This window comes from Dipodomys merriami, unplaced genomic scaffold (genome assembly GCF_024711535.1).
Source record: "Dipodomys merriami isolate MVZ:Mamm:240054 unplaced genomic scaffold, mDipMer1.0.p SCAF_9, whole genome shotgun sequence".
NCBI classification, from domain to species: domain Eukaryota; kingdom Metazoa; phylum Chordata; class Mammalia; order Rodentia; family Heteromyidae; genus Dipodomys; species Dipodomys merriami.
In genome coordinates, this window is record NW_027206512.1 from 61,967,231 (window position 1) to 61,988,501 (window position 21,271).

A 21,271-nucleotide genomic window follows, 5' to 3' on the forward strand; every position below is an offset into this window, starting at 1 on the left:
CACCTCTCACCAATCCCACGTCTCAGATGCTTAGTGTAGCACAGAGTGGTATATATTTTATCTAGGAGAACGTTCAGTGCTGCAGCAGGTTTTGAACCAGTATGTGTCTAATCATAAGACCACAGTGACTGGATCCCTGTGGTTTAGTTTCCACATAAACATAAACATCCTAAACATCAAATCTGAGTAGTGGTGAGGATTCAGACAGTTCGCCTATGATGGTAAGCGCCACAGGACAAGGGCTTGCTCTCTGAAAGGATAGTGCATTTCTCCTCTCTGTGTCAGGATTTTAGTCAGGATTTCCTAGAGAAACAACCAACAGCTCATATGCATGAAGAAAGCAAGGACTGGGAAGGGCTCAGGGAAGGTGGAAGCTGCCAAAGCTACAGCGGAGGGCGGCCTAAGAGGCTGGCGATTCCATTAAGAGCTGGCATTGCAGTTTTCAACCCGAATTTTCCAGGGCAACAGACTGGAAACTTAGGCAGCTTTCTCTGTGGCGATCGTTAAGAGCATTAGCCAACTTGCCCCCACTGTGCCATAATACCTGAGGAAATACACTGAAAAGGTGGAATGGTTGGATTTGATGAATGTTTCACAAGTTTCAATCCATAGGCCCGTTGTTTGGTCCTGTGACCACACAGTACACCACAGCAAAATGCCCCAGGGAGAAGTAGAGTAGCAGAGAGAGAAGGGGGGGGGGGGACTTAAGCCCAAATTTCTCCTTTAGGGCATGCTCCCAATTGCCTAGCTTCCTCCCTCGTCAGCCCACCTCCCAAAGCCTCCCGTCACCAGAAGACAGATGAGGACTTCTCTCCACTTCCCAGTTCCTACACCAAATCCCAGACCCTTGAAATCTGCATTTAAGGAGACCCCAGCAAGGTGGGAGTTCAGCAAGGATTTGTTTCAGTAGAAGAGGATAGAGTAGACACAGAGAAGAGAGTAACATATCCTGTTCCCCAAGCAGGACATGGGAGTTAAAGACTCAAAATGGCAGCTGTGATCTGCTGCCTTCATTCTTCCTGAGCTGGGTGGACACATGCAGTTGTGCTTTATTAGCAATGCCCAATCATTAGACGTCGGTTCTGCATGGCCAAGATAGCTGCTGTTCATGGTGATAAGTCAGAAAATAGAGAAACAAAGAGAGAAAACATGAGTTTTAGGACTGCCTATTCCCAGATTGGCTTCTCCCTTTCTACCCATTTAGGAAGAGCCTGCAGCTTTTTACCATTACAAAGGAGAAGGTAGATTTAAATCATGCCTCTTACATCTCCTACTCTTTTAAGTTCGCATCAAAAAGGAGGTCTGGTGGGAAGGAAAAGTTGTTTTCTAGGGTTCTTTCCCCCATTTTCACTTCCTGGTTTTAATGCGTGAGTCTGGCCCTTTCAACATTTGTTCAAATGTTTCTGTCTCCTCACCTCTGTCCCCTGACTCACCCCCCCCCCCTCCAATGGCATTGTTGACAATGCCTTAAACACAGGGCCCTGGGGGCGAGGTCAGTTATCCCAGAGCCACACAATAGCAGTCAGGAAGCCGAGTTCATCCATGAACTGCTGAGACATTCATCATCCAGGGCCATCCACTCTCCTCAAGTGCTACTGAACATACATGATAACCTCATAGCTGATTATGCGATAGGCTGTGGAAGATGCCACCTGATTTGGCTCATAGGTTTATAGGAAATCTTCCAGATGTCTTTGAGTTGTGTCTCCTCTTAGGCCCATACTGAAACAAGCAACACATGGAGCCGAGGGCCCAATGCCCCTCAAGCCTCTCCACATTCTATATAACTCCCTCCCAGTCATAAGCCAGGCTTGTGATTGCTACTCTCTACTACACACCTAGCACTCAACACAAAATGCCTAACCCCAGATGTGCAAGGTGCTTTCCCCAAACCCCATCACACCTGCAGAGTCTCCAGTGGACACCAGACACCCCATCCCTATTGTCTGCATGGAGTTTGCCCTGGGGTCTGTCGCCAGCAAGGAGGACAGGCGGAGGGGCTTCCCCCTGCTTCCCATGCAACACAGGGGCAGGACGCTGCCCCAGCCTGTAATCCTAGAAACTCCCTTCCCCTCTCTCCCTTTGCTGCTTTTAGGTGGGCCTGGCCTGAGCGATGAGCAGTATAGGCGGCCCGGCTTCCTTTGCGACCCCCTGCCCTCTGGGTAGGCAACTGGCAGCCTGGCATTGGCAGTACTGGTTCTGCCACCAATCAGCTGCCCTAAACCAAAGCCCCTCTGCTTTCAGTTGAGTTTTTACCCGCAGCACTGAGCTAGGAGGATGTCTGTCTTTGTGCAGTTGAAAGTTGCTGTAAATATGAGATCGAAAGAGAATTTTAGTTCAACTCTCTTCTTACAGTCAAAAAGAGCCAAAACCGATGATCTCCAAAGGTCAGAGTAGGCTTCCAGGCTTTTGGGCTCTTCAGGTAACTAGGAAGAAGCTGATGGAGTTTTCAGGATCTTCCCATTTGCCTAACTAGACAGGAAAAAGCGCTGAAGTGATTGTGGACATGGCCTGTGCAACTTCAAAAATGAAACCATGATCCAGAGTTTCGATGAAACTGAGGGCTGCCCTCTCCACACGAGGACCCATCAACTCTCCCGATATCAGAGAGAGACAAAATACTCTAGGCAATTAAGTACATGGCTCATTATGTGGATAAACACAAGCTGGCAGGCCATTGATGTATTTGTTATTGGTGCATCTATTAATTACTTTTCATTCTTGAGAGCATGTGCTGAGGTAAATTATCCTGTGTTCCTGGGGTGGAAAATGATGCCCAAGATATGCCCTACTCACAAAAGACGTCAGCGGGGTAATCATAAACACACACATAGGCACATACAGGTTAATATAATAAAGTAAGGTTCTATTCGCATATGACATGTCTCTCCAATTATTGTAACTGTTTCTGCTTTTCCTTTCCTGTTTCCCAATACTAAACACACACTGCTTGAAACAGAACAGGCCCAATAGATACTTTCCAAAGTGAATGAATGAGTGGATGAGTGAATAGGTGAATGGATGAATGAATGAAGACAGAAGAAGCAGTAGACAAAGACTCCTAGTGAATTTGAATTTGACCTTGAAGAATGGAAATTATTTTTCAGGTCCATAGGAAGTATAAAGAATAATCTGATTAATGATTATGAATGCATCAAAAAAAGACATATGCAGATAAAGTATGGTTCAAAGACCACAGCATGGGGGACTGGTGGGAAATACAATAGCTATAAATGGCATTTTAGGTTTCTGGGGGCAGGAATCTCAGCTATTGCACTCAAAAGTTTGGATTTTTCTCCTGTAGGACTGGAGAGCTGATGAGGATTTCCGAGCAGGAAGGTGATTCGATGTTCTTCTGCTAATTAGAAAGGTGGCTCTTAGTCAGCTTTGTGGATTGGCTGGAGTTTGGGAGGTCAAGAGAGCAGGCAGCATTCTGGAGATACTGAAAGAAGGATTAAAACTGAGACCAGCTGAAGGGACAAAGAGGAAGGAATAGAACTGAGAGGTATCTGAGGATCTGAGGGCTGGAATGTGATAACAGATTAGCAAGATAGCAATGATGGAGGTGGTAAAAGCAAAGACCATCTCTGTGGTGAGCAATGGAATGGAGGCCAGCTAGAAAGACCCAGGAAATAGTTCGATGTTTATGTCCAGAACTTCTAAGTCAAAGAGCAAACATGGCTGGGCGCTGGTGGCTCACACCTGTAATCCTAGCTACTCAGGAGGCTGAGGTCTGAGGATCACAGTTCGAAGCCAGCCTGGGCAGGAAAGGCCATGAAACTCTTATCTCCAATAAACCACCAGAAAACCAGAAGTGGTGCTGTAGCTCAAGTGGCAGAGCACTCGCCTTGAGCTGAAGAGCTGAGGGACAGTGCCCAGGCCCAGAGTTCAAACCCCACGACCGACAAAAAGAAAAAACAAATACACGTATGTACATATTTAGATATGTCTCGATATGTATAAAACTTTATCCATATAAATTATCTTTATCATATTATTATAAATTATCTTTGGTTAAATAGAGAAAGAACAGTGAAATAACAAAAACATACAACCACACATCTGTAACCCCAGCTACTTGGATGATGGAGGCAAAAGATCTCAAGCTTGAGGCCAGCCCTGGCAAAGTTAAACTCTACCTCAAAAATTATAGAATCACAAAAGGCTGGGGATAAGCCCTGGATTCAATCCTCAGTATTGAAGGAATGAAGTACAGGAAACAATAAAAGAATGAAATCATTTTTAAATAATTAAATGAGGAAAGAAATAAAGCTAGGAATATTGAAATCATGGAATAATGCCATCACTTTACATAGTGACAATTCACTAGACATTTTATTTATCAGGTTGTATAAATGCCAGGCCCTAAGCCATCTTGAGGTAAGTCTCAATGTCCTTTAGACCTGTGAGCCTATCTGTAGACATCTTGCCCTGCCACGGGAGTCCACTGAGAGCCAGACATGCAACCAGGCCCTGGGAAGATGAAATCTACAAATCTGTGGTCTTGCAAAGATGCAAGTTGAAAGTTTTGTCAGACATGAGCAGAAGCTCCAAGTCAATTACAACAAAAGTAAAATTAAAACCCAACCAAGTTCTGGGAAGGAGCAGGTCAGCAAGGTCAGAGAGAGAGTTTCTCCCAAGACCAGAACCCATGAAGAGCAGCAGAGCAAGAAAAAGGCAGTCCAGGGGCATGCTGGGAAGAAGGAAGTAGACTTGAAAGAGTTCTGTGGGAGGGAACAGAGGAAGTCCAAGGAGAAAACAAAGGCAAGGCTGGTCAAAAGGGACATAGCAGGAAGGCCAGAGGGTAAAGCAGCTAACCACCACTTGTCTTGGAGGAACCAGGAAGGAAAAATCTCCACTGTTTGATAAAGCTCATGAAGTGCCTAAGAAAGAAAAGTATGTTATACTGAGCTAATTAAATGAGCTAGAGATGCATAACAATAATGGCTTATGATAGTGTGTTTAATGAATTTTAACAAATTAACTCAATTTAAAATAATTTAATCTTCAAGGAAAGTGGATTAGCACAATGCCTAAATTATATGGAAGTTCAGTAACTATTACTTGTATCGGGGCTACTCTTGCTCAATCTCCAGTTTTCCTACGTGGGTTGATATTTTCTAGACTTCTCATCAAATTCAACTAATATAAGGAAGCAGCTAGAATCTTCCTAGGCTTGAAGATGGGGACCTCTCAATATCCTGCCAGCCTCCTGTCAATCATGCCACAGAAGTATGACACCTTCAATTTTGCAGACAAGGAAGAAACTCTTGGAGCTTGAGACTAATACCACTAAAGGGCTAGGCACTAGTCCAGCCTGAATTCCTAGATACTCAGCAAGCTGAGATCTAAAGGTCACTGTTTGAAGCTGGCCTAGGACTCCAATTATCAACCAAAAAGCCAGAAGTGGAGCTGTGGCTCGAGTAGTAGAGTGCCATCCTTACGCAAAAAAAGCTGAGGGGGCAGCACCCAGGGCCAGGGTTCAAGCCCCAGTACTGCACATTCATTCACACACACACACATACACACACACACACACACACACACACACACACGTTTTTAAAAGTCACCATGTGGGAGCAGCAGTTACAGCTCCATCTTGACCCATCCCACAATATTCCTCCTGAAAAAATAATGCTTTTTTAAAAAGTGGTTTTAAGTAATTAAATGACTTTAAACACAAGGGGTTTTAGGGCTTTTTTTAAACCCCAATGGAAATGCAAAGGGAGACTCAAAATTATATGTGCAGCATTCATTACTTAAATCTGACTGGGTGGTTGTTTCTCTGAATGAATGCACTTAATTAATTCTTCCTCCTAGCTTATTGCTAATTCTCAGCTATAATCTATTTCCTTTCATCCCAGGGGTAATAAAAGGACAACAAAAGAAGGATCCAGTGATTTGAAATTCCAGAACTTCTCTCTGCCAAAAAATAGGTCAGAATTTTTACTTGTTTATTAATAGAAAAGTGATGTTTTTAATTCTGTGGCAAACAAGACTATCAAACAGACAGAGACAGAGAGACAGACAGAGACAGAGATGGGCAGAGACAGAGACAGAGAATGTTAATACAATTAAATTACATCACTGGTAGTGATTTTTTATTTTGCCAGTCATTGGAGCTTGAACTCAGGGCCTGGGCACTGTCCCTGAGCTTCTTTTGCTCAAGGCTAGCACTCTACCGCTTGAGCCACAGTGTCACCTCCAGCTTTTTCTGTGTACTTGGCAGGAAGGATTTGAGCCCAGGGCTTCATGCATGCTAGGCAAGCTCTCTACCACGGAGCCATACTCCCATCCACTGGTCGTGATCTTAAGAGACCAAGTAAGGGGCTCTGATGGAGGTATAGGGGATTTGCAAGCAGGTGGGGGGTAGACACCTGGGCTGAAAACTCCAGGGTTCCATAGCTTTACAGGACAGGGCTGCTTTTATCCCTTGCTCAGGTTTCTGAACAGCCCCACGAGAGAGACACTTGGGAGGCAGCCACGCATCTGCCAGTGAGTGCTGGCTAATGGCTCAGGGATCTGGCCGTAAACCCACCTGAGAGTCGCACAGACAATCCTAGACAACCTCCCAACACTCATGGGGCCACTGTGCCCAGCCCGACTCCCTCTCCACAGCTCCCCCAGTGCCCTCTTCCTGCAGGTCCTCCATGAATACCACCAGCCCCACCATTCCAAGTTCATTCTACTCAAGTCAACCTGCCAAGCATCCTTCAGGTTCTTCTGTGTCCGTGACACTGTCAGGAGTCCTGAGATCATAAGACATATTAGATGAATACTTCACTGAGGGTTGGGTGGGGAGGCGGGGTTGCCTGTGGGACAGAACATACATGTTATTCTTCAAAATCACTTTAAGAAAGGAAAAACTGTAGCTGTTCTCTAATGTTTACCCTAAATACATTTGAATAATGCATGTTTAAGTTCGTTTTTCTGAGTTCTTGACAAAAGCAAGAGATGGGAAATGGAAGGGTTAGAAAGCTGCCTGTCGAATGGAGAGGGTTGAAGTAATTACATACATCAAAGTAATATTTACTGTTACTTTTGAGGGGGGGGAGAGACAGCGAGAGGAGAGCAGTGGTTTTTTTCCAAAGCAAATTATTTCAGGATGTGTCATAGCATGCTCAAGATATATTAAAAAGAGCAACAGACGATGTTTCTACAGCCTATTCCAAACCATTTATAAATCTAACGTTTAAAACAAATTCACATATACATACAAATCTCTGTACCACTGCATATTTTATAATGGAAGTATTATATGAATATAAATTAGTACTTGAGATACATAAATCAGATTAAAATGTCTGAAAACAACCTATTTGCATCTACTGTCTTACTTCTATAACTATTATGCCAACATATCATTGCCCATAAAAATGACACGCAGCATTTGGGGATGGATGGGGCTGTGGCAAGATCCTGGCATACCATGAGCCTCCTGGGTCCAACTGGAATTTCAGCAAACCTGCCCTTTTTTAGCTGCCTGACGACCAATAGCTATGTCCAGTTATAAACTGTAGAAGTGATATGTAGAAAAGTAGACTCTCATTCAATGCCAAATCCCCTTAGCATATAACAGTGTCTGTATTTGAGGCTTAAATAAATGGCTTCTAGCTGGGCACCAGTGGCTCACGCCTGTAATCCTTGCTACTCAGGAGGCTGAGATCTGAGGATCATGGTTCAAAGCCAGCCTGGGTAGAAAAGTCCATGAGACTCTGATCTTCGATAAACCACTAGAAAACCGGAAGGGGCACCATGGCTCAAGAGGTAGAGCACTCACCTTGAGCTGAAGAGTGCAAGGACAGCACCCAGGCCCAGAGTTCCAGCCCCATGACCGACAAATAAATATACTTACATACATACATACATACATAGAAAATAACTGGCTTCTGTACTAGGCCTGCAACAGAGTTGGTCCTCAAGAAAGAAGCATCCACCAGTGTGCGCTATGCACTAGACAGCGTCCTAAGGGCTGAACACATGGCTCTCCTTGGATCCAACCCATCACGCTTCCATTACTGCCCTTCACAGGAAAGAAAAACCCAGCCCAGAGAAGAGTTAAAAAACCCTCTTAAAGCTACATATCTAGTTACACTAAGATGATCTTTGTAGAATGGAAACCATCAATTCACTCAACAGGTACAAAAGGGTCATCCACCTCCCAAGGTCAAACATACACTGACCTAAGCACACAGCGGCCGGGGCTGAGCTGAGCACTGGGGCCCGGGTATAGGATACTGCCCACAGGCTTCCAAGAAAAGCACAGTATGTGCAATTGACTCACTCTGAAAGATAAAATGAATGACAGGGAGTTTGGAGGGTAGATGGGGAAGGTGAAGAAAGATGAATATGGCCAATATATGCATATTCATACAGGAAGATACAATAAAACCTGTTGAAATTGAGGAAGCAGGTCAGAGATATGCAGGAGAGGGAGTATTCTAATAATCAAAACCATCTTCTACATCAGTTGGCCCCTCCATGTGTTTAGTTTCCATGAGCCATTTAGCCAACCACAGATCAAAAGCATTGCAAATGAATTTCTTTTGATAAGCATGTGCAAGTGTTTTCTTTATATATGTGTGTGTGTGTAAATACATATATATGTATACATTTATATATTATTGTAAAGATACTATACCGAGGGGTTACAGTTACATGAGTAAGGTAATGAGTACATTTCCTATCGAGCGTTGTTAACCCTTCCTTTGTTTTTCCCCTACTATTCCTTCCCTCCCTACCTCCCCAACGCCTCCCTCACCCCTCCCCACAAGTTGTAAAGTTCATTTTCAACATAGTGTCTCATACATCTTATTGTTACAATGGGTCAACCTGTATCTTTGTTTCAGCATTTTGTTATTTCCCTTCCCCTCCCAAATTAGCAATATGTATGTACAAGATACAGGACACCAGAATCAGATACAGTGACAACAGGGGTTATACCACAAGGGAAGAACATACAAAATAAAAAAATCACAAAGTACATTAAAAACAACAGCAACAAAGATAAAACCTCTTGTGTCCCTATCTTGGGGTTCATTTTGCCTAGCATCATCTTATCTGGTCATATGTACATAGCTTTTGACCTTTCTGCTTCTCTAGTAAGATTATACTAGACATATACTAGTAATTGCAAATAAGGGAAACCATGGGACCTATGTTTCTTTGGGCCTGGCTTACTTCACTTAATATAATTTTTTTTCCAAGTCTTTCCATTTCCATTGGGGCAGTGTCATTCTTTCTGATGGAGGTGCAGAATTTCATTGTGTATATATACCACATTTTCTTGATCCATTTATCTACTGAGGGGCATCTGGGTTGGTTCTAGAACTTAGCTATGGTGAATAATGTTGCAATAAACATAGTTGTGCTGGTAGCTTTAGTGTGGTCTTGTTTGTGATTATTTGGGTAAATGCCCAAAAGTGGGATTGCTGGTTCATAGGGGAGCTCTATGTGGAGTATTTTGAGGAACTTCCATACTGCTTTCCAAAGTGGTTGAACAAGTTTACATTCCTACCAACAATGCAGTAGGGTTCCCTTTTGGTCACATCCCCTCCAGCATCTGTTGTTATTAGATTTCTTGATTTTAGCCATTCTAACTGGGACAAGGTGGAATTCAATGTTGTTTTGATTTGCCTTTCTTTTATGACTAGAGAAGTTGAGCATTTCATGTGTCTATTGGTCATTCTTATTTCCTCTTCAGAGAAGTCTCTCTTTAAGTCTTTAGCCCACTTATTAATCAGGCAGTTGTTGTTGGGGGATTTAATTTTTTGAGTTCTAAGTATATTTTAGATATAAGACTTGTCTGGCCCAAACCATGAGCTTTCTATTGATCTTGCTTGCTCTGTCCTTTGCCATGCAGAAGCTCTGCGGTTTCATGCAATCCCATTTGTCCAACATTTCTTTGATTTGTTGTGTTTCTGGTTCTTAAGAAAATATCGGCCTGTGCCAAGGAGACCTAGAGTTTCTCCTATTTCTTCCTGTAATGTTTTCAGGGTGATTCTTTCTGGTGAGGGTGATAGATAAGGATCTAGCTTTAGTTTCCTACAGGTGTTTAACCAATTTTGCCAGCATCATTTACTGAAGAGACTGTCTTTCTTCCTCTCTATTTTTTTGCTCCCTTATGGAAGATTAGGTGGCTACAGGTCTGTGGGTTCATTTCTGGGTCTTCAGTTCTATGCCATTGATCCTCAGGTCTGTTCTTGTGCCAGTACCAAGCTGTTTTTGATTACTATGGCTTTGAGGTAGAGTTTGCAGTTTGGTGGTGGTGTTCCTCCAGCACTGTTCTTTCTTCTAAGGATTGTTTTTGCTATTGGGGTCTTTCATTGTTCCATATGAATTTTTGGATTGCTTCTTCTATTTCATTGAAGAAGAGGTTGGGAGATTGATAGGTATCGCATTGAATTTGTAGATAGCCTTGGGAAGTATTGCCATTTTCATAATGTTAATCCTCCCAACCCAGGAGCATGGGAGGTTTTTCCACTTCCTTAGTTCTGCTTTAATTTCCTTTTTCAGGTTTTTAAAGTTTTCATCATAGAGGTCCTTCACTTCTTTAGTTAACTCAACTCATAACTATTTTATTTTTTGTGGGGCTATTACAAAAGGAGTTGCTTTCCTGATTTCAGCTGTGCTCTTGTTATTGGCATATAGAAAAGCCATTGATTTCTAAGGGTTAATTTTGTACCTTTCTACTTTGCCAAAGTTTCACATCAGCTCAGTAACTTCGGAGTGGAGTCTGTGGGATTCTTTAAATACAAGATCAAGTCATCTGCAAAGAGGAAGTTTTACTTCCTCTTTCCCTATTTGGATCCCCTTTATGTTTGCATCTTGTCTTATTGCTGTAGCTAGGCATTCTAATACTAAATTGAAGAGAAGTGGAGAGAGCGGACATCCTTGTCTCGTTTCTGATATTAGAGGGAATGGCTTTAGCTTTTTGCCATTAAGTATAATGCTGGCTGTAGATTTGTCATATACAGCCTATATTATAGTGAGGAATTTTCCATGGGTTCCTAGTTTCTCCAGAGCTTTCATCATAAAGGGGTGTTGGATATGCAGACCTTTTCTTACCATTCTTTTCAAACAACATTGTAGACTAACAGGTCTAATAGTATTGACATTGTATTGTGGCATTACAGGTGCTCTAGAGGTGATGTAAGCATGCATGATGATGTGCATAGGTAACATGCAAATATGAGATCATTTTTAAGACACTTGAGCTTCCCTGGATTTTGCATCTATGGGGATGGGGGTGGGGCTGAAACCCAGGATGTACAGACAGGGAAGAATATCTGCAGACATGGGAACCAGAAGGCTCCTGTCTGAAGTCCTCCTCCCCATCAAGGGTGAGCACACACACATACACACACACACACACACACACACACACACACACACACACACACACACACACACACACACACACACACACACACACACACACTCTGCTCTGGGTGGCACATACGCATCTGGAATGGCCCTCAGAGTGGTTGGTCCTGGGACCAACAGCATCTGCCTCTCCTGGGAACTAGACATGCAGAATCTCAGACTCCACGCTACCTCAGAAATGCGAGTATTACTAGTATATGTCTGAGACAAGCAGGAAAGGGCAGATAAGATGATGTTAGGCGACATGAACCCCAAGATAAAGACAAAAGTGGTTTTTTTCTTTCTTGGATTATTTCTAACATATTTTTAAGGTGATTGTTTTGTTGCTTTGTATGTCCCTCCCCCACGGTATAACCCCTGTTTTCACTGTATTTGATGTTGGTATAATTTGGGGAGGGGAAGGGAAAAAAACAAAATTGTTTAAATAGAGATACAGGTGGACCTATTACAACAATGAGATGTACAAAATCCTGTGTTGAAAAATGAACTTTACAACTTTGGCGCAGGAGGAGGGGAGAGTGGGGGGAGTGTAGCATGGAGACTGGAGAGCAGGGATGGTAGGGGAAACACAAAGGATAAGAAATGTACTTATTACCTTGCTCATGTAATTGTAACCCCTCTGTACAGTATTTTCACAATTGAAAAATAAAACTATGACAATTAACTATCAAAAACAAGAAAGAAATGCAAGTATTAGAGTCAGGCACTGGGTTACCCTCAGCTCTGATCTGATGGTGCTCCCTCCCTGATCTGGTGCTCTCTGAGGCTTGAGAACTCAGCTAGCAGCCATAGTCTCTACAGTGCAGCCTCTGGGGTTGGAATGAGAGGCCTTGGGGCTGGACTCCAGCTCTCCTCCCACAGCGTTGTCAGCAAATGGGCAGAGGGAAGATCTTTTGAGACAGAGGGTGCGTGGAGGGGAGAGATGGCTGAGAAGCAGACTTGTTCTTCCCTGGAGTGACGCCCCCCACTGGGTTGAGCCTGGGGACACCCCTTCTGTGGGTGCTGTCTGGGGCAGGGGTGGAGACAACAACTGTCAGGGGGTCACCGCTCGCACAGGTGCTGTTGGGGATGGAGGACACAGGCCCTGGGCAGGAGGCTGCCACCTAGCAGAGCTAAGGTTCTGCTTCATCTTGCTGCCAGAAAAGCGCAACATAAAATTTTTCAGTAAAATGCTGTTTCCATTTTCTAGTATTTGCCAAGGAAGTTGGTAACTCTTCCAGAAGGGACTGTAGCTCACAAAAACTCTGTCTTCAAGGAACTCAGGATCTATTTGCAGAAGAAAGAGGAAAGTTTATGCTATTAGGTAAATAATATATTAATGGTCACATGTGGTCTTCTGAATTTGCTACATATATTTTGTTAGAGCAAGAAGCTGCAAGGAGCTCAGAGGAGGCAGAAAGCAGACAGGGCCTGGGAGGGTCAGCTCAGGGAAGGGTGCTGGATACCACCTAAGAAAGGTTTCAGGGCCCTGCACAGCTGTGGGCACCAAACATTATGATTTCTTCCCAAGCTTCTGCAGGCATTTGCCTACCCTAAATAGTTTTCATAAAAATAAAATGAGATTCTTGCCTTCAACAGTATACAATGCATACATGTACCAAAACATCCATAAATGAGTGTTTTTATGTGTCCATTGAAATAAAGAAGATAATTCTTGAGCACTGGCCTATTCATCCTGAAGCGAGTATCACCTGCTTCAAGAGAACACAGGCTTGGGAAAGGGACTCTCCAGTCTCCAATCTGTAGGACACCCATAGAATCCCTCCCAAGGAAGAGCTGAGTGTTTGTGCAGATGAGTTGAAGAACAATCCTACTATGTGCTGGACATTTGGTTGGCCTCAGTGAGACAGGAAAGGTCTGCCTATAGATCCAGACGTGGCCTTTCATGGAATTCCCTTCATCTAGCTTTCCTGGACAGGTGCAGGTAGCATTCATTCACCCACCCATCCATCTCTCCTGCTTCTTCAGCAGCACACTTGTGCCTATGGGCTATGTTTCAGGTACCCTAGGGGACACCTGTCTGCTCACTCACTGAACCCTTCGGGTCGCTGCCCCTCTGGGCTGATGATGAATGTCTAGGCCTGGGCCACAGTGCCTAGGGTGTGGGAGGTTAGGATGGTTGAAGCTGTCAGTCTGGCTGTGACCATTGCTCCATCAACTCAAAATCGGAGGTCAGTCCATCCGCAGAGTGAAAGGGTGGGTAATGTCCTCAGTGCCCCATTTGGCCCTCATATTCTCTAAAAAAGCCTCCAAATGACGACTCTGCCCACCGAGGCTGTCCCGAGGCGCCGGAGAAGTCACTTTGTAACACGTCCCATTCCCCCTGCAGTTCAGACATTCAAGTCACAAGAAGAAGGGAGTGGATTTCGAAATGTTAGATCCTTTGTCACCTGTCTCTGAATGTAAAATGAGTCCGGGAATGCCTAGGGACATCAACTGCCTGGCGAAACCTAGGGGATCGTAGTCTGCAGCCGACTTCTCCTGACAGAGGCAGGGCTGAAGAGGAGACCTGGAGCTGAGTCCGGCTGTCGGCAGTCTTGCGAGTCGGGGAGTGGGAGAAGGCTGGGGGTGTGAAATCCACCAAGTCACTTTCCAGTGGCTTCCTGTTGAGTTGTGGGCTCCTAGTGGGTGCCTAGGGAGGCCCAGGGGGACCCCGCATTCTGCACTCCAGGGGGACACAAGGCATTTGTCTCCTGGCCAGCAGTTTGACCCTGGAGACAGATCAAGTCCGTCTCTATGGGACCGGAATAACACACTATCCAAGCTGTGTTCCCACGGCTCAATAGGATAGAAGGACACTAGGCCTGAACCAACACAGCCACAACTGCCTGCCAGCTGAGAGAGAGAGACAGAGACAGAGACAGACAGACAGACAGATAGAGACATAGAGACAGAGACAGAGAGGAGAGAGAGGAGAGTTTTCTGAAAAAAACTAATCATTGCATGTATTGAATTATTGACAAGTATAAAAATTTTAAAACAATTCAGGATTAAAACTCCAGGGGATTCCTGTGATTGGGCCCAGGGCTGGGGTGGGGTGGGCTGGGGTGGGGGTGAAGGGCGGTGGAGGGCCAGCCTGGAGCGGCTCACACTCACTCACACTCACTCGCTGCCCGGGGCACACCCGGGGGCTGGTGTCGGGGAGACCTCCGCCCCAGACCCTGGGTGTGGCGGGGCCTTGGCTGCCGGAGGAAGACGCCATCCTACGCGGCCCCTTCCCCTGGCTGTGGACCCCAGGACCCGGCGGCTGGCCCCGCTTTGTGCAGCCTCCCCAGGTCTGCCAGCCGCCATCTCACCATCGCCCGGGCTGGGCAGCTGCCCCCGCGTGTGCGTGCCAGCCCGCCATGCTGACGCTGCCCCCGGGGCTGGGCAGCTGCCCTCGCATGCATTATGGGGTGCTGAGGAATCGAACCCAGGGCCTCATGAATGCAAGGCAAGCGCTCTACCACTGAGCCACCTTCCCAGGCCAGAAATGAAACATTTTTTAAATACAGTGAACTTGATTTGAAAAACACATATTGTAAAAATAAATGTCCATGAGTCAAACTCCAACAACAACAATGAAAGAAAAAGAAATGCTCCCCACCTAGGGGTGGGGCAGGGACGAGGCCAGGCAGATGCTCTGCAGCTTTTTAAAAGATGCTTCCACTTGGGCTGGGAAGGTGGCTCAGTGGTAGAGCGCTTGCCTCGCATGCATGAGGCCCTGGGTTTGATTCCTCAGCACCACATAAGCAAAAAAGAAAAAAGCCAAAAGTGGGGCTGTAGCTCAAGTGGTAGGGTGCTATCCTTGAGCTGAAGAGCTGAGGGACAGCGCCCAGGCCCAGAGTTCAAGCCCCACAACCGACCAAAAAAAAAAAAAAAGATGTTTCCACTCTTTTTTAAACTATCACAGGAGCTCAGCTCTGTCCCCAAGGGTATGAGAAGTCAAAGAACATCACAGCCATGCGAAGGCCCCTAGTCCATCCCCCCCTTCTATAAACCACAGGCTAGCCAGTGGGCTTTTGATTCTAATGTCCAGCTGAAGCCAAGGTCAGAGGGAGTCCGTGAAGGAGTCCAAACTCTTTCTAGAATCTCTGAAGACGCGCTGGTCTTGCATTCACCGTCCCTGAGCTCTCCCTCACAAGCTGCCTGTGTTGGCATCTGTCTTCCAGCACAGGGGTCTTGCTACGCTTACAGCAAGCTCGCCGCACACAGTCACACAAACGTATTATTTCCACCTTCCATGTCGGCTCTAGAATATCTGCGGAGCCTTTTGAGGCCTTAATCAAAGGCTAGGGTGTCAGGGAAGAGACCATATGCTTAAAGAGTGTCAAGAGAGAAAGCTCAGGCCCCAGATAAATCATGTTCTCCTTACTGGTTGATTTACTGTTAATTTCTGCTGCGTCTCAGGCAACTTGAGCGGGTGCCAACCGCCAACCACAGGCAGACTCCCAGGCACAGCCGCTCCTCGGGGGGGGGGGGGGGGGGGTCCACCTCCTCCCAGAGGCACAGAGCAGCAGGAGGCCCGACCAGGGAGGGGGAGGGGACGGGGTGGCAAATCCCTCCTTCTCCCTGTTCTCCCTCTGTGGCTTTGCTGATTGGGGAATTGCTGGGTTTCCTCTTCTGTATAGTTAGGAGCATGACAGCTCTCCCTCAAGCTCACTTCACAGATGAGACTGGTGAAGGGAAATCAACAGGGCGGGCTGGACTTGCGCACTGGGGTCGCCTGGTTACTAACTCAACTATCCAGCACCCAAGGCCCCAGCCACCACACAGGACTCATAAATATTTACACCCGGCCTGGGTTGCGATGCTCGATGCTCGGTTAATTGTTCTTGTGACGCACTTAGAGAGCCTCAGAGGAAAGGTATGCTGTCAGGGCCAGGGGTTGTTAAAGGCACAAACAACTTAGCTCATGGAATGGGCGCCTGAAATCTAAGGAAAAGCCAGTCCCAAAAGCACACTGTCTGAGGGTGATGGTTGTGAGTTCACACAGACCTTGTTGGAAAACAGATGCTCATGCAGGTAATGTCCAAAGAAGTAATGAGAAAAAAAATGGTCCCAAAACATTTGGGGGGATAAAAAAAAAGAACAAAAAATTTAGATTCACCTAGTCTTCTAGAAAGTAGAACAAGGAGAACAAGGGTTTCAAGTTCCATGGAGGTAAAGCTGGGTTGCAGTTGGGATTTCCTGGTGCAGAGAATGTGAACACTCCTACTCTATACGTAAGAACAAAAGTGAAGCTGGGCACCGGTGGCTCACGCCTGTAATCCTAGCTTACTCAGGAGGCTGAGATCTGAGGATCGTGGTTCAAAGCCAGCCGGGGCAGGAAAGTCCGTGAGACTCTTATCTCCAATAAACCACTAGAAAACCCAAAGTGGTGCTGTGGCTCAAGGGGTACAGCGCTTGCCTTGAGCTGAAGAGCGCAGGGACAGCACCCAAGCCCAGAGTTCAAGCCCCATGACCAACCAAAAAAAAAGAACAAAAGTGAATCTGAGGGCTGGGAAGGTGGCTCTGTGGTAGAGCGCTTGCCTCACATGCATGAGGCCCTGGGTTCGATTCCTCAGCACTCCATAAGCAGAAAAAGCCGGAAGTGGCGCTGTGGCTCAAGTGGTAGAGTGCTAGCCTTGAGCTGAAGAGCTGAGGGACAGTGCCCAGGCCCAGAGTTCAAGCCACAGGACCAACAAAAAAAAGTGACTATGAATTGGCACAAGCCATGTAGAAAGCCACGGGGAGCAGCTAGCAAGGGCCTAGCAGGCCTGCGCCACTCGGCCCCTATCTACACCTGGCTACCATCTACCCTGCAACCAGCCCTGAGCTTAGAGATGGAGACCACAGGTCCCTCACCATGTAATTTTTTTTTTTTACAATAGTTAGAACTCACCAAAATCTAAATTTCCCTCCAAAACATCACACAGCCAGTGAGCACCGGATTTTGGAATAACATTGACGGGTGCAGAATGTATTTGTAACTTCAGGATCTTGTCCATTCTCTTGAGCTATGTGGACACAGGTGTGTGTGCACGCACCTACGTCTTCATATACACACACACGTGTGGGTGTAGGAGAATTCTTTTTAGAAGGTGGTCTTGTTGGGTTTGGTTTTTTTTGTCTTCTACAGACCTTTTTCACTCTCTTACATCCTAACAGTATGTTACTCGGGGTCTACAGTATTAGGAACACAGAAATTTCACTGGGGGTCATGCAACGGCGTCTAGGAAGAGCTTGCTCGCTTGGGGGGAGTAGGCAGGTTCCGTGGCTGACGTTCATTGGTTCTCTCTTCTGCCCTAGGTCATTGCCTCGTCTCAGCACTGCCAAAGGTGAGTGGGGCGCCCTCTGTCGGGACCTCATGGGTCTGTTGAGCTGCTCTGTTGTGGTTTTCTGTGGTGGGAGGGGGGGGTCCCCTGGTGTGCTCACAGAGCTGCAGTTCAGGCCTTCGGGCGGGGAACAGGGCAGAGGCTGGCCCTGCAGATTCCACAAAGGCTGGGCCTCCTTTCTGAAGATTCAACCAGCTAGGGGCTCCTCCAGGACGGACACCCTGAGACTTCCAAGACTGGACCTGGTGACTCAGCCAGGCTTGTGACAGCTTGGTGACAGGCTTTCAGAGGGAGCATCTCAAGAGAACACGTCAGAACACACATGCCCAGTGGCCAAGGAGTACATGCTCCTGACCACCTAGCGTCATAACTCCCAGAACACACTGGGCACACTACAAACACGGCTAACATTTGCCTGGGGGAGTCAAGGGTAAGGAAAGGAGATGCTGTCTCTTGATGTCTGTGCTGCTTTTGATCACTCTAGCAGCTAGGCGCCAGGGGCTCACACCTGTAATCTCAGTTCACAGGAAGCTGAAATCTGAGGATCATGATTTGAAGCCAACGTAGGCAGGAAAATCCCTAAGATTCTGCTCTCCAATTGACCAGATAAAAAGCTGGAAGTTGAGCTCAAATGGTAGAGTATTGGCCTTGAGCAAAACAAAAAATCTCAGGCCCTGAGTTCAAATCCCAGGACCAGAATTTTAAAAAACAAATCTAGTGGCCTATTCTACGGAGCACTAGCTACACGTGGCCGTTCCCTCCAGTGTATTTATATTGCCTAGGAATAAATATGTTTATGTGACACATTGCCTGGTGACTTCAAAACTATGTAAAATAGAGCAGCCAGTAGAACCTACCTGTGCCAGTTTCTCATCAATCTTATTTCCTCCTTGGTGAATTAGAGGAAAACTGAGAGGTTGGTTTTTCCATTTCATGAGTAACAATATAGAAACACACATGAAAATAAAAGGAAAAGAAGCTGGGCACCAGCGGCTCATATCTATAATCCTAGCTACTCAGGAGGCTGAGATCTGAGAATTGCGATTCAAAGCCAGCTGGGGGAAGGAAAGCCTATGAGATTCTGATCTCCAGTGAACCACCAGAAAACCAGAAGTGGCACTGTGGCTCAAGTGGTAAAGCGCTTGCTCACCTTGAGCTGAAGAGCTGAGGGACAGCACCCAGACCCAGAGTTCAAGACCCATGAATGAACCTCCCCCAAAAAAGGAAATGAAATACAAATCCACCCCCACCAAAAGACAACTGAGATAAAGCCTCCCAAGTCTATTCCACATACATGCGCCTACCCACGCACAATGCTCAGTCCAAGCACACGTAAGGTCTATGCAAATATAACAGATCTTAACTAAGAATGTGTCTGAGGACTAACTTCCAAGAAGGGCCTTCTCTTCCCAGAGATCTGAGAGCCATGGGACCGATTGAAAATATGGTGGGCACATCGATGTGAGAAAATGCACTATGAGCAAATAAATACACACAGCACATGCGGTGTGATGTGGGAGTGAATCAGCTATAATCCAATTGTACAACAATGTCATGATCTGATGACATGGTAGAGATTTCTATCCTCCCTTTTCTACTTAGCACATCTATGCCTTATAACTTTTGTACAGTAATATACATTTTTATACTGTAAGAAAAAAATTAAATAACTTCTTTTAAAAAAAAAAAAAAGTCCTCCAGGCCTGGGAAAAACAGATACACACTACAATGTAGACAATCAGTCAATGTCCTGCCTTCTCAGAAGCTTATATACAGAGAACAATGCTGTATTTTTCCATAAATAAACTCATGAATTTTTTTCTCCTTCCACTGTATGAAAAAATGAAATTGGAGAACATCACCTTATTTAGAAACTGGGTTCTTCTGCCTTAAGCATCGTATGCAATAAATCTCGCATAAAGACAGATATTGGCTGATTTGATTAAGTAGACGCAAAATTTCATTTCGTCCAGAAACATTTGACTTTTCTTTCCAATTTTCTATGGAAAGAAGTCTTAAAGGTTGATTTTCCCCACTTTTAAAAGAAAAATTAATAAGGATTTTTTTTTAGGACTAGAGGAAAGGCAGGCACAGGATTGTGTGTATCTGGTGCCCCCTGCTGACCTTTTTAAGATATTGCAAGACCTGTACTAATTGAGACAAAGCTGGAGTCAACCAGGTTCTAGAAAGTTTGGTGGGCAGAATCAGAGAACCCGACAGCAGAACTGGCAAGGTGCTCACCAAATTCTTGTAAGCACCAAGCAGGGCTTCAAGTCTTCTGACTAACAGCTGTCTTCAAAGTTCAATGGACAATAGACTCTCTCTAGATAGAGATAGAGATAGAGATAGAGATAGAGATAGAGATAGAGATAGAGATAGAGATAGAGATAGAGATAGAGATAGAGATAGAGATAGAGATAGAGATGGAGATATGTATGTTCTAAAGCCACCCAGGGTTTACACTTTGGCAGGCCTAGGGTGAAGCCACGGGAAACATCTACAAGGTAATTCCAGTTCAGGGAAGTTTTAGGATATTCTTTCAAGAATCACTGGCTGAGGTTAAGGAAGAAGAGCTAAGAGTCAGTGGCTCATGCTTTTAATCCTAGCTACTCAGGAGACTAAGATCTGAGGATCATGGTTCAAAGCTAAAAATTCTGTGAGACTCCTAACTCCAATTAACCACCAAAAAAGCTGAAAGTGGAGGTGTGGCTTAAGTGGTAGAACACTAGTCTTGAGTACAAAAGCTCAGGAACAGCACCCAGGCCCTGAGTTCAAGCCCTGGGACCAGCATAGGCAAAGAAAGAGAAAGAAAGAGAGAGGGGGGAAGAAGGAAGGAAGGAAGGAAGGAAGGAAGGAAGGAAGGAAGGAAGGAAGGAAGGAAGGAAGGAAGGGAGGGAGGGAAGGAGGGAGGGAAGGAGGGAGGGAGGGAGGGAGGGAGACTCTCAAAACTGTCCTCACTACAAAGCTACCAGCCATGATCTAGACCACAGGGTCAGTTTCTCCCACCTGAGTTTCTGAAAAGCACCAGGAAAATGGGAGGGGCCAGTCTCATCCATCACCGTATGCTCACTCATTCATCTGTGCATTCAAGCAATCTGTGGCAGGTCCAGGAAATGACAGATATATCAAGTGTTGGGCACAGATGTCTTTGAAATGAAAAATGAAACTGTAATATCTCTAGGACTCTGCTGGCCTGATGTTCATAATCCCATACTTTGCAGATGAGGAAATCAAGAAGTAGAGAAGGAGGTAGATTTCCAAGGAACAGCTTCTGAGAACATTGAGATTGCTCTTCCAGCTAATAATTCACATTCCTTTTGTGCTTATTTAGGGCTTGAAATGGTCAGCTCATAATCTCAAAGTGATAGTTGATCAAATAACTTGGAATGCCCAGAAAACTAAATGACTGCGTCAGTCTGTTTTCATTTTGACTCTCTCTTCTCCCTCTCTCCCTCTTCCTCTCTCTCACTCTCTCTCTCTCTCTCACACACACACACACACATTCTCTCTCATTCCCTCTCTTCATACATAGACACACATGTGAAAGAAACCAATATATACTGGGCGTGTAGAATGTGCCAGACATTTAA

At 45.5% G+C, this 21,271-nt stretch overlaps 1 protein-coding gene across 1 annotated transcript in view; it reads left to right on the forward strand.

Annotated features, from left to right (window-relative positions):
• Clnk (cytokine dependent hematopoietic cell linker) overlaps positions 1-21,271 on the forward strand; it is a 120,654-nt gene that overhangs the window by 49,931 nt on the left and 49,452 nt on the right. Inside the window, exon 3 of the mRNA XM_070013233.1 lies at positions 17,656-17,684. Within this exon, the coding sequence (XP_069869334.1) occupies positions 17,656-17,684 (29 nt within the window). The remainder of the gene's footprint in view (positions 1-17,655; positions 17,685-21,271) is intronic.